The 22416-nt window shown below is 42.2% G+C and overlaps 1 protein-coding gene and 2 long non-coding RNA genes across 4 annotated transcripts in view; 1 reads left to right on the top strand and 2 right to left on the bottom strand.

The window, feature by feature from the left end:
- Positions 1–1679: 1679 nt before the first annotated feature.
- Positions 1680–2968, bottom strand: LOC147655371 (uncharacterized). The gene is made up of 2 exons (XR_015278886.1): positions 2904–2968; positions 1680–2266 (listed from the first exon to the last, which is right to left on the bottom strand). It is a non-coding gene; the product is annotated as an uncharacterized LOC147655371 (long non-coding RNA).
- Positions 2969–3074: 106 nt separating this feature from the next.
- On the top strand, positions 3075–6001 carry LOC147655370 (uncharacterized). The gene is made up of 2 exons (XR_015278870.1): positions 3075–3681; positions 4302–6001. It is a non-coding gene; the product is annotated as an uncharacterized LOC147655370 (long non-coding RNA).
- A 6787-nt stretch (positions 6002–12788) lies between these two features.
- NIPAL2 (NIPA like domain containing 2) overlaps positions 12789–22416 on the bottom strand; it is a 49472-nt gene continuing 39844 nt past the window's right edge. For both annotated transcript variants that reach the window (XM_023920730.2, XM_023920731.2), the window contains 5 exons: positions 19094–19229; positions 16683–16771; positions 14844–14907; positions 13423–13517; positions 12789–13110 (listed from right to left, as the gene is read on the bottom strand). In XM_023920730.2, coding sequence (XP_023776498.2) covers positions 13016–13110; positions 13423–13517; positions 14844–14907; positions 16683–16771; positions 19094–19229 — 479 coding nt within the window. In that variant the 3' untranslated portion in view covers positions 12789–13015. The remainder of the gene's footprint in view (positions 13111–13422; positions 13518–14843; positions 14908–16682; positions 16772–19093; positions 19230–22416) is intronic.

Here is a 22416-nt window from a genome sequence, read left to right as displayed (position 1 = left end):
TTTTTTAAGTGATAATTGAGGCAAGAAAAAGAAAATTCTTCCTGCAGGGGAGAAATAAGACTTTGTTTTTCAGAATTAAATGTTTTGGAGTTAGCAAAGCACAGTAAATACAGGGACATAAAAGTCCTGCTCTGATAGATTTGTGTTGTTTTACACACACACACACACACATACACACACACACACTCTTATTTTAAGAGAGAAAGCAATGGACAGAGAGAAGAACAGTGATTATTCAACTTCCAAGTTTTATTACTGTTTTTTTCCTGTATAGACTCTGAACCATGTGAGTGTTGATTGTTGACTTTTTAAGAGATTGCCTTTGAAAATTTTGACATTTACAACAAATGTGCTACTCATTTAGAGGAATTCAGTTATCTTAAACTGAAACAAATATTTAATTTTCTTTTTTTTTTCCTCTGACATATTTTTGTGTAATCCTTCTTTGACCTAATGCCAGTATTTTTCAGATGACTATGATTTTATTACTTTCCTACAGATGAAGGAAAAAGACATGTCTTTCTTAACTGCTCCTCAAAAAGAACAGAAAATCAGGACTGTTGCAAGTAGAGGAGACTTCAATATTTAGATTTTATTACTATTTGAAAGGAAATTTGATGGAGGAGAGAGTTCTGCTTTTAGTCAGAACATCCTTATATGTCTCATTTCTGAAGTGCCTCTTCTGCACTAATAAATGTTGCCAGACTTTTAAAAGACTACTCCTCAATCCAGAAAATTAAAGAAACCCATCGGAAATCTGGCTCTTTTCAGGGATCTGTACTTTTACTGTCCTTATCATCTAGAGCCCCCCCACCTTTTTTCCTTGGTATGGTCTTACATTTGTGACTGCTGATGCAACTGCCCTTAAAACCTACACTCCCTCTCAGTTCCTGAGTGTTTTGATCATCACTGACATCAGTCAGACAGTATAAGGTATTGCCTGTATCAGCTCTGATTTTGTACTCCATGGGAATACCCAGGAGATTCTTGATCTTTGACTTTCCACAAATGCTTACAACAGACCAGCATGGGTTGTACTTGCACTGAGTTTAAACATTTCCTTCCCTATGACAACAACTAGAGTGCTATTTTCTATTCTGCTGTAAGTTAAAGCTGTGAGTAACAATGGGGAGGTCTAACCACTCCCTGCTGACCAAGAAATCCTTGGCCAACCTGGCAGCTGTATGGAGCAATGCAGTTCTGCTCTCAGATGTTATTGTGTCCCTGCCCTGGGAGAGCATTTCTCCACCTGTGCTCTGGGGACCACTCCTTTCTGCAAGACTTCAGAGAACGGTTTGTAAGATAACTCTAAAACAAAGCAACTCTCCCCACTATCTGCCCCATGCCAAAACTGCCCAAACTCTCACCCATATGTTGTCACAACTTTGAAAGGGCAGCCTAATCTTCAGTTGGTTATTCATGAAAACTGCTGCACTAAGGCTGCTCAAGCAGTCTGCAGCTAATGTCAAAAAAGTTAGTGGAACTTTGGATTAAGGAGCATGGAGAAACACTACTTTGGAGAAGTCTGTGCACTATTTAATTTATTTGTAAAGACATAAAATACCTGCCTAATGTGTTGCCTGTACTCTTTAGAGTCAGTGACAGATTGTTGTACCAGGCTTCCATCTTCCACTAGGTGCTAAATACTCATAAATGAAACATACTAGATGCAACAGTACTACTAATAAAACCAGCAGGTTAATATTAATTTATTGCACTCTTTTGGGTTTTTTTTGGACACAGATGTTGCTGAAGCCCTTACTAGCTGGTAAGGCCACGTTGGTCTTTCCAATATAGATACCACTCCTGGAATATCTCAGCTACCGCATAGTCTCTGGTGAAATGCAAATCTTTTTCTTTCCTCACAGCTCCTCTATAAAGAGAACAGGTGGTTGTTGCTATGGACAGAAGTTCACATAACAGCTTGGTGGCTGCAGAAAGCCAAGACTGAATCTAACAGCTCCATCAGCCTGCGTAGCATGAGGCAGGGAGTGACCTCCTCATCAGGAGGATGTGCTGTTGCATATAAACATAGAATCCATTTTTGCAGGCTCCATCCTGAAACTAGTTAGGTGTCTTGCTCCTGGTTTTACTGCTGTAGAGCTTGCTGGAACATTGTTCCATTGCTTCCTTCTGCCAGAACTTGCTAGAAATTTTGTGATTCCAGACACATTTTTATGGCACATGTAAGCTGATTTATTCTTCTATTCATGCTGCTGTGGTGTCCTGCTTTAAGAGAAAGGCAGTGCTCAAGATTCCTAGATGCCTGTATTCAAAAAGGAACAACAAAAGTCAGAGGGTCCACAAAAACATAAGAAGTTTTATTACTAAATTATATACCTGGCATGGAAACTGCTGTGTTGCTCCCAGTTAGTCTTATATGAGCACACTGTGGTGGATTTTGAGTAAGGGGTAGGGTGAAAGAGAAGAGGGAGAGAAAAAGATCAAGGTGAGGGAGAGGAAAGAAGAAAGAGAGAGAAGGAGAGGAAGGGAGGGAGGAAGGGAGGGAAAGGAAGGAAAGGAAGGAAAGAAGGATCACCAGTCCTGGTTCCAGAGCTGGTCCAGCTGATGGGTTGTCCAAGGTCCTGGGAGTGCCTTTTCATAGACAATTTTTTCCCACCCTGAACCTAAATTTATTGCATTTTATGCAAATTATTTATTGCGAGCAGTCTGTTCTTTCTGGCCTTCCTGGAAATGAGCCAGAGTGCTTTCATCCACTTCTGCTGAATCCACCTTTGGTTGACAGTCCATGCCCACTTCTCAACCTTATTCCTGTGCTTGCACTCTACTGCGCTTTCCAAGAGCCAGAAAAAGAACATTTGTGCCAGAAGAGTGCTGCCCTTCCTCTGTACAGCCCCCTTGTCCAGACACATCCTGTTCTTTCTCACAGGTACGGTTATTACCAACAATCCTCGGCTGGCTATCAGTGTTTGAGACATAGAGATTAGCCCTTTATCTTCTGGCTCCTACAGCTGCCTTTTATCTAAGTGAACTTATTTGTACTGCAGACACACCCATGGGCCCCACCCAGATGCCTCTGAGCACTCAAAAATGCTGCATATGAGGCTGACCCAGAAGGATTCAGGATAACACTGTAAGCAGAAGGTGTCAGACACCAGTGTGTGCAGAGGACTCAAACTGGTGCCCTGACTGCTGGCAGCTCTGGTGCCTCTTTCATTACCACAGCTATACTTACTTACTCTGATTTCAATTTTTTGGAAAAGGGAACCAGCATATTGCCCTACCCACAAGCAGCTAGGAATGCAGGAGAGTCTCTTACCTGGACTGGGACACAGTATTTTGTAACTACAGGCTCAAGGGAAGAGTCTGAATGCTTCCCAGTAGCCCCCCAGCTAGCCCCAGCAGTTTGGTTATTGACTATTAAAGTAAAGCACAGGCACTCTGGTATCTGCTGTGGCTTCTGCAGTCTGTGGGCACCAACAATTGCTGAAACAGAGGCAGGACCATTCCTGTAATTTTTTTTGGACTCTGCTGTAGTTTGATGTTGAGATAACCTTAACCAGTGCTTTAGTGAAGTGTGTGTTGCACATTTAACCCTGTTTCATGCAGCCCAGCTGCCACCTCACTCTGCCAGTGGCTTGGTGTGTTTAAAGCCACCATTTAGCATAACAAAATGAATTAACATAGGCTTGCATTTTGGCCAGATGATACATTTTTAAGGTATGGTTTTGTTTTGGCCAATGGTTAATGACATGTTTAAAGATGTGATACTATTTTGCATTAGAAAACTTACTTATGCATCATAATTAACTAATTTTACTGTGTGTTAATGACATTTACTGCACGTTGCACAACTTCAGTTCTAAGAAAGAAATAATAAAAAGGTGCACTCTGAGCACTGAGTGGCATGGAATGTGTCACTCCAACATATGATAGGGCAGGTAAAATGAGATATCGATTAGTGCTACATAAGTATCCAGTTAACCACACATACCCACAAACACTTTTTTCTCCAATAACACAAATTTCAAGAAGAAAAATGTCCTGGTCTTGGGCACAGCTGGCAGCACTGCTTTGTTCTCTGCTGTAAAATCACATTTTAAGCTGAACATACAAGTGCCAAATTTTTCCCATCTGAGAGGAAATTTTTTGTATTAGGACTAAACTAAACTAAAATAATAAACCCTAAACTAAGACAGGGCTTTACTTCAGAGTGCCACTGATCACTGTTTATAGCTAATGAACTTAACAGTATCGTTTAGCTTCAGTGAAGAAGGTAGTGAAAACTGTTTATTTCTTAGCAAAACAACAGCACTGGATTTAATTTCTTTTTGACACAGAAGGAAAGAAGTATCTTGTCCTGATGGCAATATGAAGTGCTGCCGCACCACTGTCTGGACCACTGCAGCAGAGTCAAGGCTGAGCAGAAGTCCTCTTTTCCCAATAATCTGGTTCTTCCAGTTCCTGAAGACACTTCTAATAATCTTCAGACTGGGAAGGGATTTCAACTTGTGCTTTTAAACTTCACATTAACATTTTTACCTCTAAGAGGAACCTGAAGCAGTGTGTACCCTGACCTCACTTGGGCCACAGAAAACCATTTGTTTTGTAAAGTGCTGCATCCTTTGAAGCCATGCCCACCCCTCGGGCCCAGGGCTGCAGGGCTCCCTCCCCATGTAGCTGGTGAATGGGTGATGCATCCCTCATCTGCTCTGAGCAGTGATCGAGGTGAGCAGAGGTTTTCTTTCATGGACAGTGATGGCCAGGAGAGGATGCTCAGCATGTACTGTCTAATGGTGCTGGCAGAGCTCTGCAGTATGATGCCAAGCAGCTTGGGGGAAATGCCATTTTTTACTCAGCACATTCTTTGCAAAATTACAGTTTGTCAGTGCTAGAAGTGTTTAGGAAATGTGTCTGGGAAGTACATGTCAGGGATGCTTCTGGAATTTAAGTGAGTACTTGCTTGACATAAATAGGAAACATGAAAGGCTCAGCTCAGTTAAGCATGTGCAGCAACAGACCCTGAATCAGGGAAGAGGGGCTGATGCTCAGATTGCTCCTTGGCAAAGTTACCCCAAGACTTCTCTCCTTTGCCTGCCCTTTCATGGGTGCCCTTTTGGGTTCCCAGGTGAAGACTTTGCTGACTGCAGCTGGAGATTAAGGGAGCTCAATAGACAGGAAAGTAGGAGTCTATTTATCCCTGGCAACTCCTGCCTTTTTCTAGTTTGGATGGAAAAGAAGACGAAAGTCTACGGAGCACTTGAGTGAACAACAAATGGCACAAGAACAAATGCAGTGAAAGGGAATGCCAAGGTTGTCATCCCCCATCAGCAGTTTGGATGGGTTTCCTCCTCGGAGAAGCACGGGGGAGGCTGCGGGACCTCGTGCAGGAAGCAGGTGGTGTGCTTTACCCAGAGCCATGCGTAATGGCCAGGGAGCTGCGCCGCACGCCGGCCAAGCTACAGCAGATGGGCTGCAGTTTGCTCCGCTCAAGGATATTTTTCATGTTATGTGTGGAAAAGAGCAGTAACCCTTGTTTGTTATATGAGGCCTTGTAGGATTTTATTTGGAAAAAAGCCATTTTTGAGATTAAAAAAAAAAGCCATTAAAAATGTGAGTCACTGTAATCACTTTTAAAGTGCTCTGACAGGGCCTTTTACTTGCAAAGACTTCACTATTAAAAGAAACTTTTTTTTTTTTTTTTAATGAAAAACTCTACCACAAGTTATCTCAGGCTAATTGAGGTGACATTAGGGATCTGTTCTTTTGAAATTACCAAGAAAAACCACCCCAAACACCTCAGAGCACTGGATCCAAACTATTCACCATGTAAAGCTGCCAGCAAAATAGCTGTGTCTGTTCCGTGGCTTAACATAGCACCTTGGGCTGTAAAAGCACCACAATATTCCCTCCACTGCAAATGTATTTCAAATCCTATATCCCCCAAAGGGCTGGGGGCACTCATTCCTTCTTCAGAGAGAAGCAGGACCTGAAGCACAGGGTCCACCCAGGAGCTGGACCCTGTGGAGTGCCTTGGGAATCTCAGGGTGGAGAGATCCACAGCCAGAGTAGATAAATGGCTGCTCACCTGAATGATGAGTCAAAGATGCCAGGGCTGGCATGCACTTCCCACTAATCTTTGGGGTTTGGATGGCCCCAGTCACCATTGCCAGATACTTGTGTTCTCTTGGATGGAAGATGCCCAAAGTACTGCTTTCAGAACACAGGCAGTGAGCAGTGAGGGACAGAAAGAGCAGAAACCTTTCAGTCATATACTAACATCTGTCAAATATCAGCATCTTTTCTGGTGCACCATTGTCATCCTTGAGAAGAGACCAACTGACCTGGGCAGGGTCTCCCCACATCCAGGCACCCCTCCCAGAGCCTATTTACTTACCACACCTCAAACAGTCACTGAATTAGTCACCCTCTCCCAAATCTGGGCTGGGCTTTCAAATCTCTCAGGTGCTGAAGAAAGGGCAGCTCTGTGATGCTGCTTGTTACCACTGCCAGGTACCACCATAGCTGTGTCAGACCCTGGGCCAGAGGCTTTCAAAGTCTGGACTGTGTTGGACTTCCTGGAGACCTCTGGGCAGGGGCACCTACTCTTTGGACCACCACCAAACTCAGCAGTGAGTCAGAAACCAAATCACTGAAAATAACTGAGGCTGCTGCATCTCTGGGTGTGCAAAACAGCCGACGATAAATTACAGTGTCAAAACAAAGTGCAGGCACATCCCTGGAGAGGTGGCAGGGCTGCAGCTGTGGGAAGTGGGGAAGCCAGGCATCCAACCACGGCACGCTGGGTCTCATCCTGCTCTGTGCTACTTCTTCAGTGCTGCTACAATCTGATTTTTACTTTGTGTTTGGCCAAGTGCAGACACTGGAAAAATGGAGAGAAAGCAGAAAACAACCACAGGAAACAATTTGAGGGCTGACAAAAATATCTGATGGTGAGAGACTTAGAAAGTTTGTTTCCAGCTTAGTGAAAAATCCATCATAATGTATTTTGCTAGAGGGACTTACCAAGTGCTTTAAACCACTGGCAAAAGGCAAATAGCTGCAAGTTAAACAAGTTAAAATAGACATAAGGCAGAGTTTAAAAGCAAACAATGACTCATTGCTAGTAAAAATTACTAATGGCATTGGTGGTTCCTCTACTTTGACTAGTAGGAGAGGATGGGAGGTCTTCTTCTGTAGATGGGTCAAAGGGTTCACACAAGTGCTTGGAGGAGGTTGCCTGACTTGAGCTGTAAAAGAGGCCAAGCCAGATGACATAAAGCTGACTTCTTGTATCAACAACCTTCCTTATTCACAGCGCTAAATCAAGTCCTGCAACACATCCACGCACCCAGAATCCAGTCAGTATTGTTGGGACATGTTGCTAGTTTACTGTTAAATATTGTCAGGGAAAAATAAACATATGCGTAACTGCGATGCTTAGTCATAGTAAATTATATTCCTCAACTCTTTTGCATTGTGTAAAGCACAGAACAGCAGTTCTTGAAAAATCAATAGAAGGTCAGTAGTTTTTTGTTGTGTTCTATTGCTGAACAATGTGTTACCAGCAATGACCTTCAGTGACAGGTAATAGCTGCAAAATTGGCAGCCTCTGTGCCATGCAAGCATTCTCTCCTATTCTTGGCTGAGGGCACTGGAGAGCATTAGACAGCACAAAGCTCTGCAGCTGGTACACATGCTATTGAAACTCAAGAAAAGCTTTAATTTTTATTTTCAAATGGACAGAAAACTCCTGATCTTATGCTCATGCTGCTCTGGATTTATGCCCACAAGCTATCAAATGGAAGACAAATGACAGTGCTGTTATTTCAAGCAGTTTAATGATTCTGGCAAAAGACCTGGTAGCAGACTCCAAAGATTTCATCTAGGCAAGGCAATGCCTATTCCAAGAGTGGAAATCTTCAACTGGAGAGCTGGCAAGTGTATGTTTGTGCTGGAGGCTTAAATCAATCATTTCTATTTTTCCCAAAGTGATTTAGCAAAGTACAGAAATTGGCTCCCTCATCAATGGCCACAGGCCACTTTTCATGTTTAAGGTATTAGTGCCATGGACTAGAGTGATATATTAACTTCACGTAAAGCAGTCAGTTGTTAGCACCACCTGTTTAATCATTCCTTTACAGTAGCTGTAGTTTGAAAACTGTCAACAAGTGCCTTGTTGACACTGTCAAAAAGGAGCCCAAGAGACCACTGTACATTACTGGTGCCCTGGAGTAATTTCTCTGTGTTCATGCAAAACTTTTCTGCCACCACAATAAATTTCTGAGTCTGCTGCCCAGCAGTGTCCCTCTCATGGCTGCCTTGTGACACAGATTCCCCTGGGACTGATGCCTGAGTCCATTAGCAACCAAAACACTGATGGAGATTTGTACTATGAAACACACTTTGAAAGTCTTAGACAAACTTTAGGGGCCTGACTGTAAAACTGTGATTTAGACTAAGTAACAAACCTACTCAGCAGCCACCTAATCTGTTACTCAGGCCTGGAGATTCTTGAGGTGCTAATAATTTTGCTTCTGTGGATACCAAAACTGTCCATGCTTACTCTAGTGGTAATCAGAAAATAAAGGGAATGTAATCCAAGACTGCAGGTTTACACAACTTCCTTGTTGGGCACTCTCTATAAACACTTCCCAGGTCATGGGAATATGCTGACAGTACTGTATCGTCTTATCAGAGCAATCCTGTGCCATAAAGACAGCACACAGTCTAATTTCCCTATAGGGAAGACCCAGCAAGAGCTCTGCATGAAGAACAGTATATGCCCAAGAGACACTGATATGATGCTCAAGGCATCCCATTTAGCATGTCTCAAAAATATATTTATGTGCATCTCAGGGGACAAAATGACTACATGTGCTCTGAACAGATTTAACACACAGCAAGAGGACAAGGATCCTTCCTTCATGGTCAGGAGTGCTTAATATGTAGTGGTGTATTTGCCACTGCTGCCTCCTTTTATGTTATAACCAAAGGGTTACATCAGCCAGGTGCTTGGGAGGTGCCTCTACAAATTTCCCAGCTTCAAAAGGTTGAAACATCTCCCATCTGCCAAGGGAATGTCGTATTTCCTCTCTAGGCAAAGAATAGTCATCCTTCCCTCCCAAACTGGTGGGAAAACCAAAACAAGACCTGAACTAAAACCACAACAAAATTATATGAAATCACTATTTATTCACTGATGTCCCTGACTCTATCCCAGAACCCAAAAACATTGCAAACTCAGGATTTCTCAAACTCCTGAGAATCGAGAGCATTAAACATTTCTCTAAGTGGCCTTGGTTTGTAAATCTTCCAGCTTGGCTCTCCAATAATAATTATGGTACTTAGCCTCTATCTCCTTTCAGCTAGTTGCTAACACAGTCCAGCTGATTTCTGCAGAAGGAATGAACAAACACATTTGAACAAGAAAAATGTCAAGCCTCAGAGGACAGTAACAAAAGGGCACACTGACAGCTCAGTCTAATCATCTGCACCCCAGTGTTACAAAAGGGAGCATTTTTCTCTGCCAGCAACCATCGATCCTGCATAAAGAGGGCTGGAAGAAGACATTGCATGGGTGAGAACAGTTTGAGTACAGAAGACTTTTCAGTCCATTCTTCCAGCACTGTTTATGCACCTTATTGCAAACAGTCACCGAAAATAAAAAAATTAGCCCTTAGAATCATTTACAGTCAGACATGTGTCCAGGCTTTTATCTGTCCTTTGGACACTGCTGGTTGTCACGAGCTGCCTATCCCGGTCCCACTTTGGGCTATTCATCACTCAGTATACACAAACCAGTGAGTGTGGCATTTAAAAGAGCTCCAGGAAGCTGACAGCTGCATTTGGGGCATGGTGGTACAGGAAGAGTAGTCTTAGCAGAAAGGCTGCTATATAGAGAATCTCCTCAGAAGGAGAGAAATACTATTACAGTTCCCCCGAAGCAAGAGAGGTTGCACTCCCTTTCCCCCTTTTCACATCTGTCACATCACACGTCCCAGTCAGTCTGGTTGGGGCAGTTCAGAGAGCCACCCCAGCAAGGAGAAGGATGCAGATGCTTTCTGCAGGATGGGTGAGCTGAACTGGCTTGGGAAAAAGAGGATGAGCCTTTTGGTAGTGCTGATCCATTCAAGCAGCTTGCCAGGTGCATGAAACCACAGCTTCAAAGCACAGAAACTCAAACCCTTATAAAGTTCAGACTCTTTCCTTTGGTTTTAGGTGACCAGTGCCCTTATGTGCAAAATGTGAGTCTGCCAAAAGCTGAGCTGGAGCGAGTAGCAGGTGAACACCAGGTCCCTCCCAGGGGAAAACAGATAAAACCAATCCAAACTTTATTTGTTGCCAGCTGAAAATGTTGGTAAAGGCATCCTGATATTTTATGGCAAAAATCGAACAGTGCTGCTCTACTCCAGAGCTCCCATTTCCAGGCCCATGGCCAGTTAATACTTCATCTCTTTCTGCAGCGTGACCAGCAGTGGAACAAGCGCTAAATGAGTCCTGCTGGTCCTGCTCTGTCAAAAATCCCAAGCTGGAGCCTGAGGGACCACATGAGATGCTGCCTGCCCACCACACCTTCTCCTGGTTTGGTTTCTGCAGATCCCATGGAAGATCTATTCAGGAAAATTCAGTCTGCAGGCACAAGCTCTGCAGCTTATTTTCTGGCCCACATTTTTGATGTCAGGAAAACCATTGCAAGAAAATAACTCGATTTTAATCAGAAGGACTCCTGAGACCTTTTTTTATTCCAGTGCAAAGGTTTTTCTTTTAGCAGGCATTTGCCTGTGGTGTTTGCAACCTAAGTATGGCAAGCAGGATCTGAAAATAACATTGAAACAGATTCTTGAAACAAGTCATGTCTGTTTCTTGGCAGAACAGTAATGAATTCTCATAACTGAGTTTTTCCGATCCTGTAATACATCAATTAGTTGGAATATATTAACATCTCAAAGATCATGTCAAATCAGAACTTTTAATTGCACATAATTTCTACCAGTGTTTTGGTCCACAAATTATTTTGAAATACAATAATAGAGTTAATATAAAACATTTTAACCCTTATATTTTTTTTAAAATAAATGCACAGGAAAGAAAAAGAAATTTGAAGATGAAATACAGCAATTTAAAATAAATAACTTTTGCCACAGATTTTTACATTTGATTTCTTGCTTTAAAGATAAAATCCTATACCTGATAATTTTTATTACCTCCTGCAGCACTCCAGAGCCACGGAAACAGATTTCAGAAAGATGCCCAAGGCCAATAATTAAAAAAAACCAACAATACAAAATCCTTTTTCCCATTTCACCATTCATTTCTCAGGTCACAGAATGAAAACCTGTAGGCCTCTCATTTCTATCTTTAGCACATACTCTCACTTGAGACTTAGAGAGCAGCTTAAATTTGACTTGCAAAAGAAAGACAGGCATGTCTTTACTCCCTGGAGAAAGCCTGTAAAAGTCACATGCTTTTTAAAAAAAATTTTAATCTTTAGAAACTTGAACTCAAGATGTTAGGCAGGAAAGGAAGGCAAAGCCAAACAGTTGGTACAAATAAGGTGCAGACACAGTCTTGTCCCGTGTCAGCTGGAAAAGATCCACATTGAAAAACATCCTCACAAGTCCCCAAGTACCATAGTTCCTGGGACATTGCTGCACACAAAACATTGCAGCTCTATGTGTGCTTTGTAGCATTTGAAACGAAACTGTCTTATGGATCTTCACCTGTACCTATCTTAATATGAAATAAACAATTATTTGAGAAAAAAATAGACCTGAAACAAAATACAGTCAGTGGCCCCTAACCATTACTGCCCCTACCCATTTCTGAAGATCAATTCAATCCTAAAATAAGACATGAATATTTTTCAAGAGCACTTTCTTTTGTTTATGCAGAGGATGTGACCAATCCTCACTGTGCTGCCTGAGGGACAGGCAAGTCCCTCACACACAGGGAAAAGTACATCCATGATGAATGCCTAGAAGAAGCTTTTCTGATGGGACACTGGGGTGGAGAGACACCAAATGTGAACACAAAGCCTGTACTGTCATTGTTCCCTTCACTGCTGGCTCTTCAAATCACTGTGGAGACAACCATTAATGAAGGGGAAATTGTACAGTTACTGTGACTCTTTGTGGTCCTATTCTTTACAGCCTTTCCTCATACAGAATTACCAGTGGTAACAGGAGTTGCCCTACCTTTTTAGGGGTATTTTCCCAAGACATACCAAGAGAGGGACCCTGGCTACCCCACTTCCTCTGAAAATACATGCATTTTCTTATTTTGCTGAAAACAGAAGTGAAAACTCAGACCAGACTCTGTCTAACTGATCACAGAGCCCAGCCCAGTCCTTCCAGGAATCCTCTGGAAGGATGTAAATTGTCAGGTATAGTACCCTATACCCTATAATATAGGCCCTTGGCTGGGCACCTCGAATGTGTGCGTGTGCCCACATGCCTGTGTTTATGGCAAATACTACCTCCTCACATGAGGACTGATTTCCTTGGAAGAGAATTAATCTGATGGTAGGAGATAATCAGGATTGCTCTTCTACACACAATACAAAATTATTTTTGTGTACCTGTTGGTGTCTACTGCATATATGCATACAGTTTTGACTCCTGAACAGGATAGAAGAGGTTTAAAAAGGGATTATATGTATAGCAGAATACTTGGAAGTCACTTAGAAATATTCTAATTTCTCACCTTTGTCTTTAAACTTTGACACAGATCTAAGGAGCTCCAAAGGGGAATTTTTATAATCCTGTCCTGTGCTCATTGCATTTAAAAGCAATTAAAACTCTAAAAATGTCCTCAAGAGGCATTGATACTAGGAGAATATTTCATTTTATTAATGGTTATTTGGTTTATGTTAAGGCTTCCTTTATCTTTAGATTACATTTGGTACAATCATGGGATAAATTAATTAGTATTAAATAATACTATGACTCATCAACATAAAGAAGTTCAATGTATACTTGAACATGCTCAATAAAAAGATGCTACTGATCCTTGTTCCAGTGGTGTTCCTCTTGTTAATTGGCACATTCTTCTTTCAGCTTTGCCTTTTCACTGAGTCATCTTCCTTATTCAGTGTGCCATAGCATGAACTGTGAGAACCTGGTTGTATTTTGCCTGTCAGTTTTTGTCCTAAGGAAATATGGTGAGAGAAGGAAAAAACAACAACTCTGTAAAGAATTTCAATAAAACAAAATTCCCCACCAATCCATCATTTAAACATTCTTTGCTCCAGTAATCATTGTTTTCATTTGACTAGTTGTAACAATAACTTGGAAAAACCCAGAAAAATTATTTGAAAAATCTGTTGGGAACAGGAATAGAAATTAAGGGAACAGTATATTTATTAAATATGACTAGAGCACATTTGTGACTCAATTCTCCTAGGTCATCCCATTATCTGATACCTCATTTAAATAGAGACAGAAAAAAAGTCCTACTTACCAGGAATGTGTCCACAGTCAATAAAAGGAATTTGTAAATGCTTCTCTGTTTTATTTCTTGCAATTATAATCACACCAAGGGAAGATAGGAGACACCTGCAAAATAACAGTGGCACAGTATCATTAGAAACAGTTCACTGCATTGAGATGAGAATTTCTTTCCATGTTTCTTTTTCAGGGACTTCCAAACCCAAGTTGCTGAGTTTATAAAGAAACACTTCTTCCTGGCAGCTCTGTAAATTTATTTTGGGCTTCTTTCAGTCTACTTTTTCCCTCCTGAAGCTTTATTATCAGTTCCAAAGGCTCCACAGCCAAAATTACACTTCCAGCAATATATACCTAATCAGATGCCTGTGAGTGTGAGACCTCAACATTTGAATCCCTAAGCAAATCTTCACAGAGCATCCAAGCTAGCATTCTAGCATGTGCAATTTCATTAACAACTCAGTCTAGCTGCGGACAATCATCATCTCTGTTGTTTTTCTCATTTGATTGTGTGTCTCAGGGGCAGGCTGTAAGCCAGGAGCAGTGAAAAACTGCTGTGGTTGGACACAAGTTCTATCCGCTGTGTGTTGGAAACACAACCCCTAATTCCTATCTGCCAAATACATGGTTGGTCATCTCCATTTTTTGTCTCTTTTCCAGCAGTCAGACAAGATAGCAGCTGTGTGCACCTACTCCAGCCCAACTGCAGAGGATGAAGATGTCTGTAGCTATCAGCCCCATTTATATGACAGCACTGTGGCAAGACACCTCCAGCAATTCTAGGAGATCTTTTAAATATTTCGTGCCCATTATTATAATTGTCACTTCTCCCCAAAGTTGTTGTGGTGCTGGTAGCCAGGAGAAGGTTTCTGCTCTCACAAGACCTAAACCATTCTGCAAAAAGTTATTTAGCATGCTCTGAATTTTTCTGCAGGCACGCTGTGTCTTTCTTGACGCTGGAAGATGGGGGAGAGTTCTTACAATGTTATTACAGGACTGCCTCGTAGGCAAGCAACTGATATAATTGCCCATGCTTAGGGGCAGAAAAAACCAGCCAGACACACCAGTGGAAGGTAACATGGGAGGAGATGTATCACAGCTGTAAAAGCACCTCCTATAATTTGATATTTGGTGAAGAGCAGTGACTTCTCCTTCCTGCTGGAGGAACACATGATGCTGGTTTTTCATTCCATCATGAGATTAGTAGTTCACAAGTGTCTCACATTTTTACATATTTGGATTCAAAACCAGGCCTCCAAACTCCCAAGGCACAGACATCAATCTTGCCTTTAATGTTTTTTTTATCCTACTATAATGGCTATTCCATAATACTTTAATAACAAGTCAGGTTTCTTCTTACTGAGAAAAGAAGAGATTCCACAAGGCAATGCTGTTTCAGTACAAACCTTAGTGCAGATTTTAGGCTGATACACTTACCCGAACAGAAACATGAACACACTCAGTAAAGCTGCACCTTGGAATTCCCGATAAAATATGACCCCTGGAATGTGACAGAAACAAGAATTGCAGATCTTGACTGGCTTCCAAGTGATATGAATTACAGCTGAGAGGGTCAGGAGAAGTGTCATGCTTAAACGGAGCAAAAAAATCCCAAATAAGGTATCGATACACATTGTGATGTGTTCACTTTATGCCCTATATTCCATAATCTAGGCTTTCTCAAGATACTGCATAGGACTGGTGAAGATTTAGTCAGTCGGGTTGGAACATGTGGTGGGTTGGTAATTGCACAGATGCACATATCTTCTGCATTGTCAGCAACAATTTCTGTGCAGGTCAAACTTGAGGTCTTATTCACAAGCAGAGACATACCAATACAGCTGAGAGGTTCTTCATGGACTTCATTAAGCTACTCCAGCAGACCATGTGGACATCTTAACTCCAATTGGGAACAGATTTTCAATAACTAACTGTGTCCCTGATGTTTACACCATGTGAAATGCTCCAGCAGCCAAGTTTGCCAAATCTTTCTGGCTGAATGGATCACTAGCTCTTTCTGGTCACCCCTCTTCCAGGAATTAGCACCTCTGTAGTGGAGGTGACAGAACCAGATGTGTATCTGGATCTCAGCTGCCCCTATTAACAGCCAAGTATATTAGCTTTAAACCACTGATGAGCATAGCTCTGCTTAGAAACGCCAGAGTGGGACCCGGTGCAGCTGAAGTGTGACCATGTCTTCAAAGGTGTAAGTGGGAATGGGGGAATCATGAGACAAGCACACCAGCAAGATTCGGCAGAGGTTGTTCTTCTAAGCCCTACACTGGTTTAACTAACCTGGTGCAAATGCATGTGTATCCACTCTCAAAGCTATTAAGCCATTCCTGAATAGGTACTTGATCTTTTAGGGAGGCACCAGGCCAAATTCCCCATATGGTCACAGGAACACAATCCCTTTTGGCACGAGTTTCCTCTCTGTCACAAAGTGTAGGTCTCTTCTAACACAGGTGTTGAGGCAATCTGTGCATGAAGCTAACTCCCCTTCTCATTAATGGCAGCTCTGCATGAGAAACTCCTGCACAGCAATGACAGGAAAGCCCCCAGCGTGTGTTAAAATGAGTCATAAATGTTCTAACAACATGATCATTTTGGCTCATTGCTGATACAGCATCTTAGTCGTCCTCCCAGCTCATGTTCTTACGCTGCACACCATTTCCAAGATTTGCAGTCCCTCTTTAACAATGCTGAGTTCAAAGTTCTCACCCAGAATAAAATGTTAAATGCTTAAAAAGTTTTTGTAGCCATTTTATTTCTTTCACTTAACCCAGAATTCCACCTTCTGAAATGGAATGAACGCTAACTACTATGAAGCACAGCTGGTTGTCGTTTGGGTAGTTTGCCAGGCTGTTAAAATCACTCTACCAGTTCGTACAGGGAGAGACGGGTGTGCACATGGTAAATGCATTTACTGGATGTCAATATGAGGCATGCAGGTACTTCTAGTAAGCCAGCAAGGTACAGTAAATCACACATATCTATTTTGGAAAGGTTAGAATTTGATTATTTTTATAGAATAATAGAAAGATTTGGGTCAGGATGGACCTGAAAGATGATCTAATTCTAACACCCTGCCATTTATTTTGTTTCAGAAGTTGTGAACTTATTTATTTTTCAGAACTTAAGTACCTATGACTTAGGAAAAACTTCTTTCTATGAAGACAAATATGACAGGTTTGGGTTCTAATTCACAGGGTTCCTGCTCCTGAAAATCTGATGTTTAAAAAATTTTTCTCCAGAGAAAGAAGGTCAGAAACAAACCTGAAATGATGGCACTGGAGGTGGAGAGCACAAAATTAATGGGGACAACTGCTGTTACTTCATACAGATGCATTGCTTGATTCAAGAACCTGCAAGAAAAGCATTATTGCACCTCATGCCTACAGGAGGTTCCTTGCACTTTAGGTCAAGTTAAGCCACTTCTTGTCAGTTTAACAGTGTGACTATTTCTTACCACAACAGCAAGTAGCCCTGGACAGCACACACATTGAATTTACTTTCTGGTTTTGACTCTGCAGAAAGCAAGAAGGTTGGCATGGATTCTTCTGGCCATAGGCTCCCACTGGAGAGATTTTTGAAGCATTGCTGGAAAACTTTTATCTACCACAGATAAGGGAGGAATGCTAGAGAATAATTGTTTATGATCTGTATTGGTTCTTGGAAGCAGTGCTGCCTGCAAGCAGCCAGGGACAAGTTGCTCTGATTCGAACAGGTTGTGTAAGGGTATATTGGCATCATGGCAACATGTGAGTTCTTCTGTTCCACTTTGCTGAAGTCCACATTGCTGCTACTGCTCAATTCAGCTTAGCTGAAACACTTATTTATACGCTTATCCTTACAATCACACCCCAGAAACACTCTGTCCTGCTGGGAAAGTTCAGGAAGGTGGCTTCAAGCTTGTGCTCCTTGGGTTGGAAACTCTCTGCCCTGCTCTTCAGAAAGGCAACATGAACTCTCACCAGAATCATGAGCAAGAGTGTGCAGGACCACAGAAGCATACATTGCACACAGACCTGCAGGGCTGAGACTCTGGCTGTGGAGCAGCCTGCACAATCTGCAAAAAGGCAAAGCAATTAACCCACTTCTACAGAGACCACAGCCATCAACATTCACCCATAGAGTGATGAATCATGAGCTGACATTGTGGATGCACCTGTAGATATTCTGTTATGTGAATTGTTATTTCAGAGAGAAAAGTCAGGAATCTGCAGAGTATATTCAAGCCTGTAAAAAGAACCACACTTGAACATTTCACTGGTGCAATATATGTGCACAGTAAAAATCCAAGCTTGGATCTGTTTTAGCCATTAAAATAATTGCGTGGTTATTTTAGCAACTGTTGAACAGTCTCCATGGTGCTTTAAAAATAAAGAAATCCTACATATCCACAGGATAGTCAGGATTTTGAAGTCATTGAAAACACCTCATTATTTTCTCCCATTTGCAACAAACTTGGTCACAGGGACTAAAACAGTGATAGCAAGGCCCAGAGTTGGATCCAGGAGATTGTTGCAGCACAGGCTGCTCTCAGCTAATGAATGACAGTCAAAGAAAATAAGAGAAAAAACAAATAAAATGAAAAATTCAGTCTGACAACAATGTCCCTGTTAAAAAATGCATCCAAAAGACTAGAGAAAAAGGGATGCTGAGCCCAAGGAATGAAATGGGCATGTTTCACTTTGGCTTTAATTTTGGCCAGCAAAAGAAAGAAAGAAAAATATTACAAGATGGAGAGTTTGATCAGCAGTTTCTTCTTTACCAAGCTCTTATTTCCTATTTAAATGCCCGGAGCTGTTCTCCCAGCGAAGACAAGCTGGATGTAAATCACTTTATAATCTGTTACAGGGGAGTTCCTGAGTCAGCCATGGAGAGTCAGTGCATAATAATGCATGGACTTTCTGATTCCACATGGGAATGGTGTGTTCTGCCACGAAAAAGCTGGGTTGGCTTTTCTGCCGGAAAATAATCATGCAAGTAACTACTCAGGCTCACACTGGAGCAGTCTAGATGAGATTACTGAAGGCTGCTATCAGCACCAGAAGCAGAGGGACAGGCAGAAAGGGAACAGACTCTGTTCAGCTGCAAGACATATTTTACCATGCTGCCACCCCCAGCAATCTACAAAGGCTGCATAAACCAATCACTTCACAGACCAGAGGCCTGCAGGGGAAACTTGAAAGGTACAGTCATACAGGATAGCAAAGTGCAACATGCAGATTTAACAGAGGAAGGGAGAAAAAATGGGATAAATTCTCTTCTTCAATCTGACTCGGGCCATAAAACTAAGGAACAGACATGAATAATGAGGATAAACATGGCCATTTGATTATTCAGCAATAAGGATTTCTAAAAGTAACCTCCAAACAACTACATAAGCATAAATTTCACTTAGTGTGTTAAGAACTGTGCCAAAACTAGGCAAGTACATTTGGGAAGACCTTGTTGAAGGTGATAATGAGAGGAGGTGGTGTCCATAACAATCAATTATAATCTAAGAAATAAAGTTTAAATAAACAATACAACCAGCTGGAGGCAATTTATGCATCTGTCAAGGCTCTGCCAGAATTTGTTGCCTTAAAATGCAACTTTTATTTGGAATCATTACCAGTAACAAATAAAACTGTCAGATAAAACATGTATGAAGGTTAGTAGGTAAGCAGAATCTCACTTACTTGATTTGGAAAGCACAAGAAGTTGCCATTAAAACACTCATGACATAGAAAACCGAGTAAGTTAGCTGCATTTTCCCCTTCACAGAAAGTGCTATCATGCTGGACACAGCCTTAACAGCAATGACAGTCAGTGATGCTGAAAGGGAAAGGAAGAGATCAGCAGGGCAGGACTCAGACTAGCAGTGACTTCAGCACATCAGTGAGGGAGGACAAGGACCCAGGTCAGAGCCACAGGCCTGATCACTTAAAACAAGACTGAGGAAGGACTTGGGCACCTAAAACAAGTGTATGTTTTTATAAGTGCTTGCTAAGTACTGTCTAAGCTCAGTGGCCCTAGATCACAGTATGCTTTGTGTTTTTCCTTCAGGTCTTTTTAGCACATTGGTCTCCCAGCTGAAGGTGGTACAAGAGCATCCACATCTTCCACATATACTTTATTTAACTCCATCTGCTAATCTGGAGCCCATGTCACACTATTCAGGAGATATCTGAGAGGTCTGATTGTCTGTTCAAAGCAGCTAGGATGCCTCTTTATAGCAGCCTGCATGTGTCACTGTCAGCCTCAAATAACTCATCACCCTCAGGATTTCTTTTCTGAAACGGGAGCTGGACAAAGTAAACTTCTGGGATCACATCCCAAAGCACCTAACTCTCCCCATGCATTATATAGCTATGAAGAGCAGACAAACAACACAGGGGTCTGCATTTCATTTCAAGGGCCAGGCTCTTGAGACCATTTACTGGATTTAGCCCACAGAACAAGTATCTCAGTAGTGTGCTGTAAATCCGTTTAATCGCTATCATTGCATCACCACAAACAAATTTCAGACAGCAAGCAATGGTTTTAATACATGTCACCAGTTCAGAGAGGTTTTGCAAGACAAATCTTTTAGAAAAGGGGCTGAGGGTATAGCTAAGGGTTACTTTAGATTTTCCTTTTGGAGCTCTTGGTTTGTGGAAGCTAACCCACGAAATCTGTGATTACTGCAAATAAAATGTAACAGATTCAGAAAACTCAAAAAAATTTCAAGAGTCAGGCTGCAGAAATGACCTTTGAAGAAAGGTAGTTAATTGTCAGGAGCACCATTCCCCAGCTAGGATCCAGTTCCACCCTCGTGCAGAGCTGAGGAGTGTTGGATTTCAGTGGTCTGGTCCATCCTCCTGCAGCACTCAGATTGCCAAGGAGACCTGCACTATGCAAAAGGTTCAGGCCAAAGGCTGGGAGAAACGGAGGGGGAAGAAGAATGAGTGCAGGTCTGTGGGTTTGATTGCAAACATTTTTCTTATAGGAAGTCCAAAAGTTCAGGGGGAGTTTAAGAGTTGCATACATCCTGTGATGATCCTGTTCATCACCATGAAATTCACTGCTTTCATGACAACCTTTCCACCCAACACTTCACTTGTTTCTCTGTAATGGAAACAGGTGAAGTGTTTTAACAAACACAGCTGTAAAACTGAGCAGAGGTCAAACACTGGCCTGCAGTGGTGCAAATGCTATGATACAAAGTCAAAACTCTGAAACAAGTTTCAAACCTAGGAGTAGTTTTCTCTGTCTGAATGACTTCTCAAAGTTAGTGTGACAAATAATGTCACTTTCCAGCTGCTAGGGTAGAAACCTCTGAAATCCCACTATAATAGGAAATGTTTCCCCCAAACTTACGATAATTGAGTATATACATGAGGTAAGGTGATTCTCACCAATTGAATTTGCAGAATTGTACTAAGCAAAACTTTATCAGATTTTGTGATCCCTTCTGTATTTTCTCGATGATGAAAGTAGCTTGAATATCCAGTTTTCACAGGGCTACCCTCTCTGTAAAGAAACCTTTCTACATTTAACTTACATCTGTATGAACGCTCCACCAGGACTGTATCACCTTCCATGAGCACCCATCCCTTTGGCAGGCAGGGCCTTGCAAGGGCAGTGCCTGTGTCACACAGCTGGGAGCAAAGTAATGGACAATTTTTCAGCCCCTCCATCACTTCACTCAGCAGGATGGTCACAGTCCAACCAGAGTGCTCTAAGTGTAGATTTGTGGGGACTTCCAGGCTCCAGGACAGCTGCAGGAACCAGAGTCAGATGCAGTTCTGAGTTTCATGCTCAAGGGAAATATGAGTATTTCAAAAGGTCCCGTGAACCAGGATTTGTTTGTGTCTTTTTTTAACAGAGCAGAAATAATGACACATTTTTCCTCACGTTGCATAAGCTCACAAAAACCTCAGCAGTCACCAGCTGAAAATGCATTTTTGGTTGGCTGTGGCCAGACCACCGGACTGCAGTTAGTGCCTGCCAGGGCACAGGTCTGTAGCTGTGCTGCCATGCAGCAGCTCCGCTGCATCAGGCAGCATCAGGGCTGGCAGGAGGCAAGGCAGAGTCAGCAGGGCTGTACAGAACAACTGCCCACCTCTCCAAGGGCTTGCTCAGGGCAGCTGCATGGTGGGCCTGCCCAGAACTGCAGCAGTGATGTGTAGGAACACATCTGGAAATCTTCAGGCTTCCAGTTATGCAGAAGGAGGCCGGACCTTCGCTCAGGAGTGCACGGTGCTTCACACTCCTCATGGCCCTGTTGGAAGCTGCAGAGCAGCTCAGACGAGCTTTGCCAAAGCTCTAAGGCTCTGTGCTAGGAGCTGGGGGACAGCCACACTCACATTTCCCTCCTTCTAACCACGAACAGTTACATCTAAGGCTCTGGGGGCTCTCCCATCTCTGCCTCATGCAGGGAGCATGGAAATCCTTCAGTGCTTCTGCAGAGCCACAGACCCTGATGTTCCTAGGGCTGGGGAATCTACATAGGAAGACTGTCCCCAAAAGGTTGTTCAGAAAGAGTAAGAAACCACTCAGGGATCTGAAGGAAGGGAGTTAATAAATCTGTGAGGGTTTTTCACATTCAGTTAAATCCAAATTTTCTACCTGGCAAACTTTAGTGAAATTCTACTTTATTAAAACCCTCGTGGTCATCTGCATTAAAAATTTAAGTCTTTGCAGACTGATACATGAACCCACTGAACTCAGAGAAAAAAATAACCTTTGATTTCAATGGCACCTTTCACTTCAACCAAAGACTTGTGTTCCCTGAGGGTTTCACAGAGAAATGACAAGATAAAGATGGGAGAATTTGTCACAGTGGGTGGTGAAAATTCTTGATATAACGCTGCAGAATAGAAGCTTTAGAGATGAACCCCTGTCATTTCTCCAAACTGATTGAAGTTTAACTTTACTGAAAGCTGCTGATAGGATGATCTCCTGTATTTCCCTGGTTATTGATTGTGGTGACAGTGACAAAGAATGAACTTCAGTGGCCCACTGAGTTCTTGTTCTTCCT

The sequence above is a fragment of the Cyanistes caeruleus genome, chromosome 1 (assembly GCF_971803275.1).
Source record: "Cyanistes caeruleus chromosome 1, bCyaCae1.hap1.1, whole genome shotgun sequence".
NCBI classification, from domain to species: domain Eukaryota; kingdom Metazoa; phylum Chordata; class Aves; order Passeriformes; family Paridae; genus Cyanistes; species Cyanistes caeruleus.
This window is presented reverse-complemented; position numbering and strand designations above follow the sequence as displayed.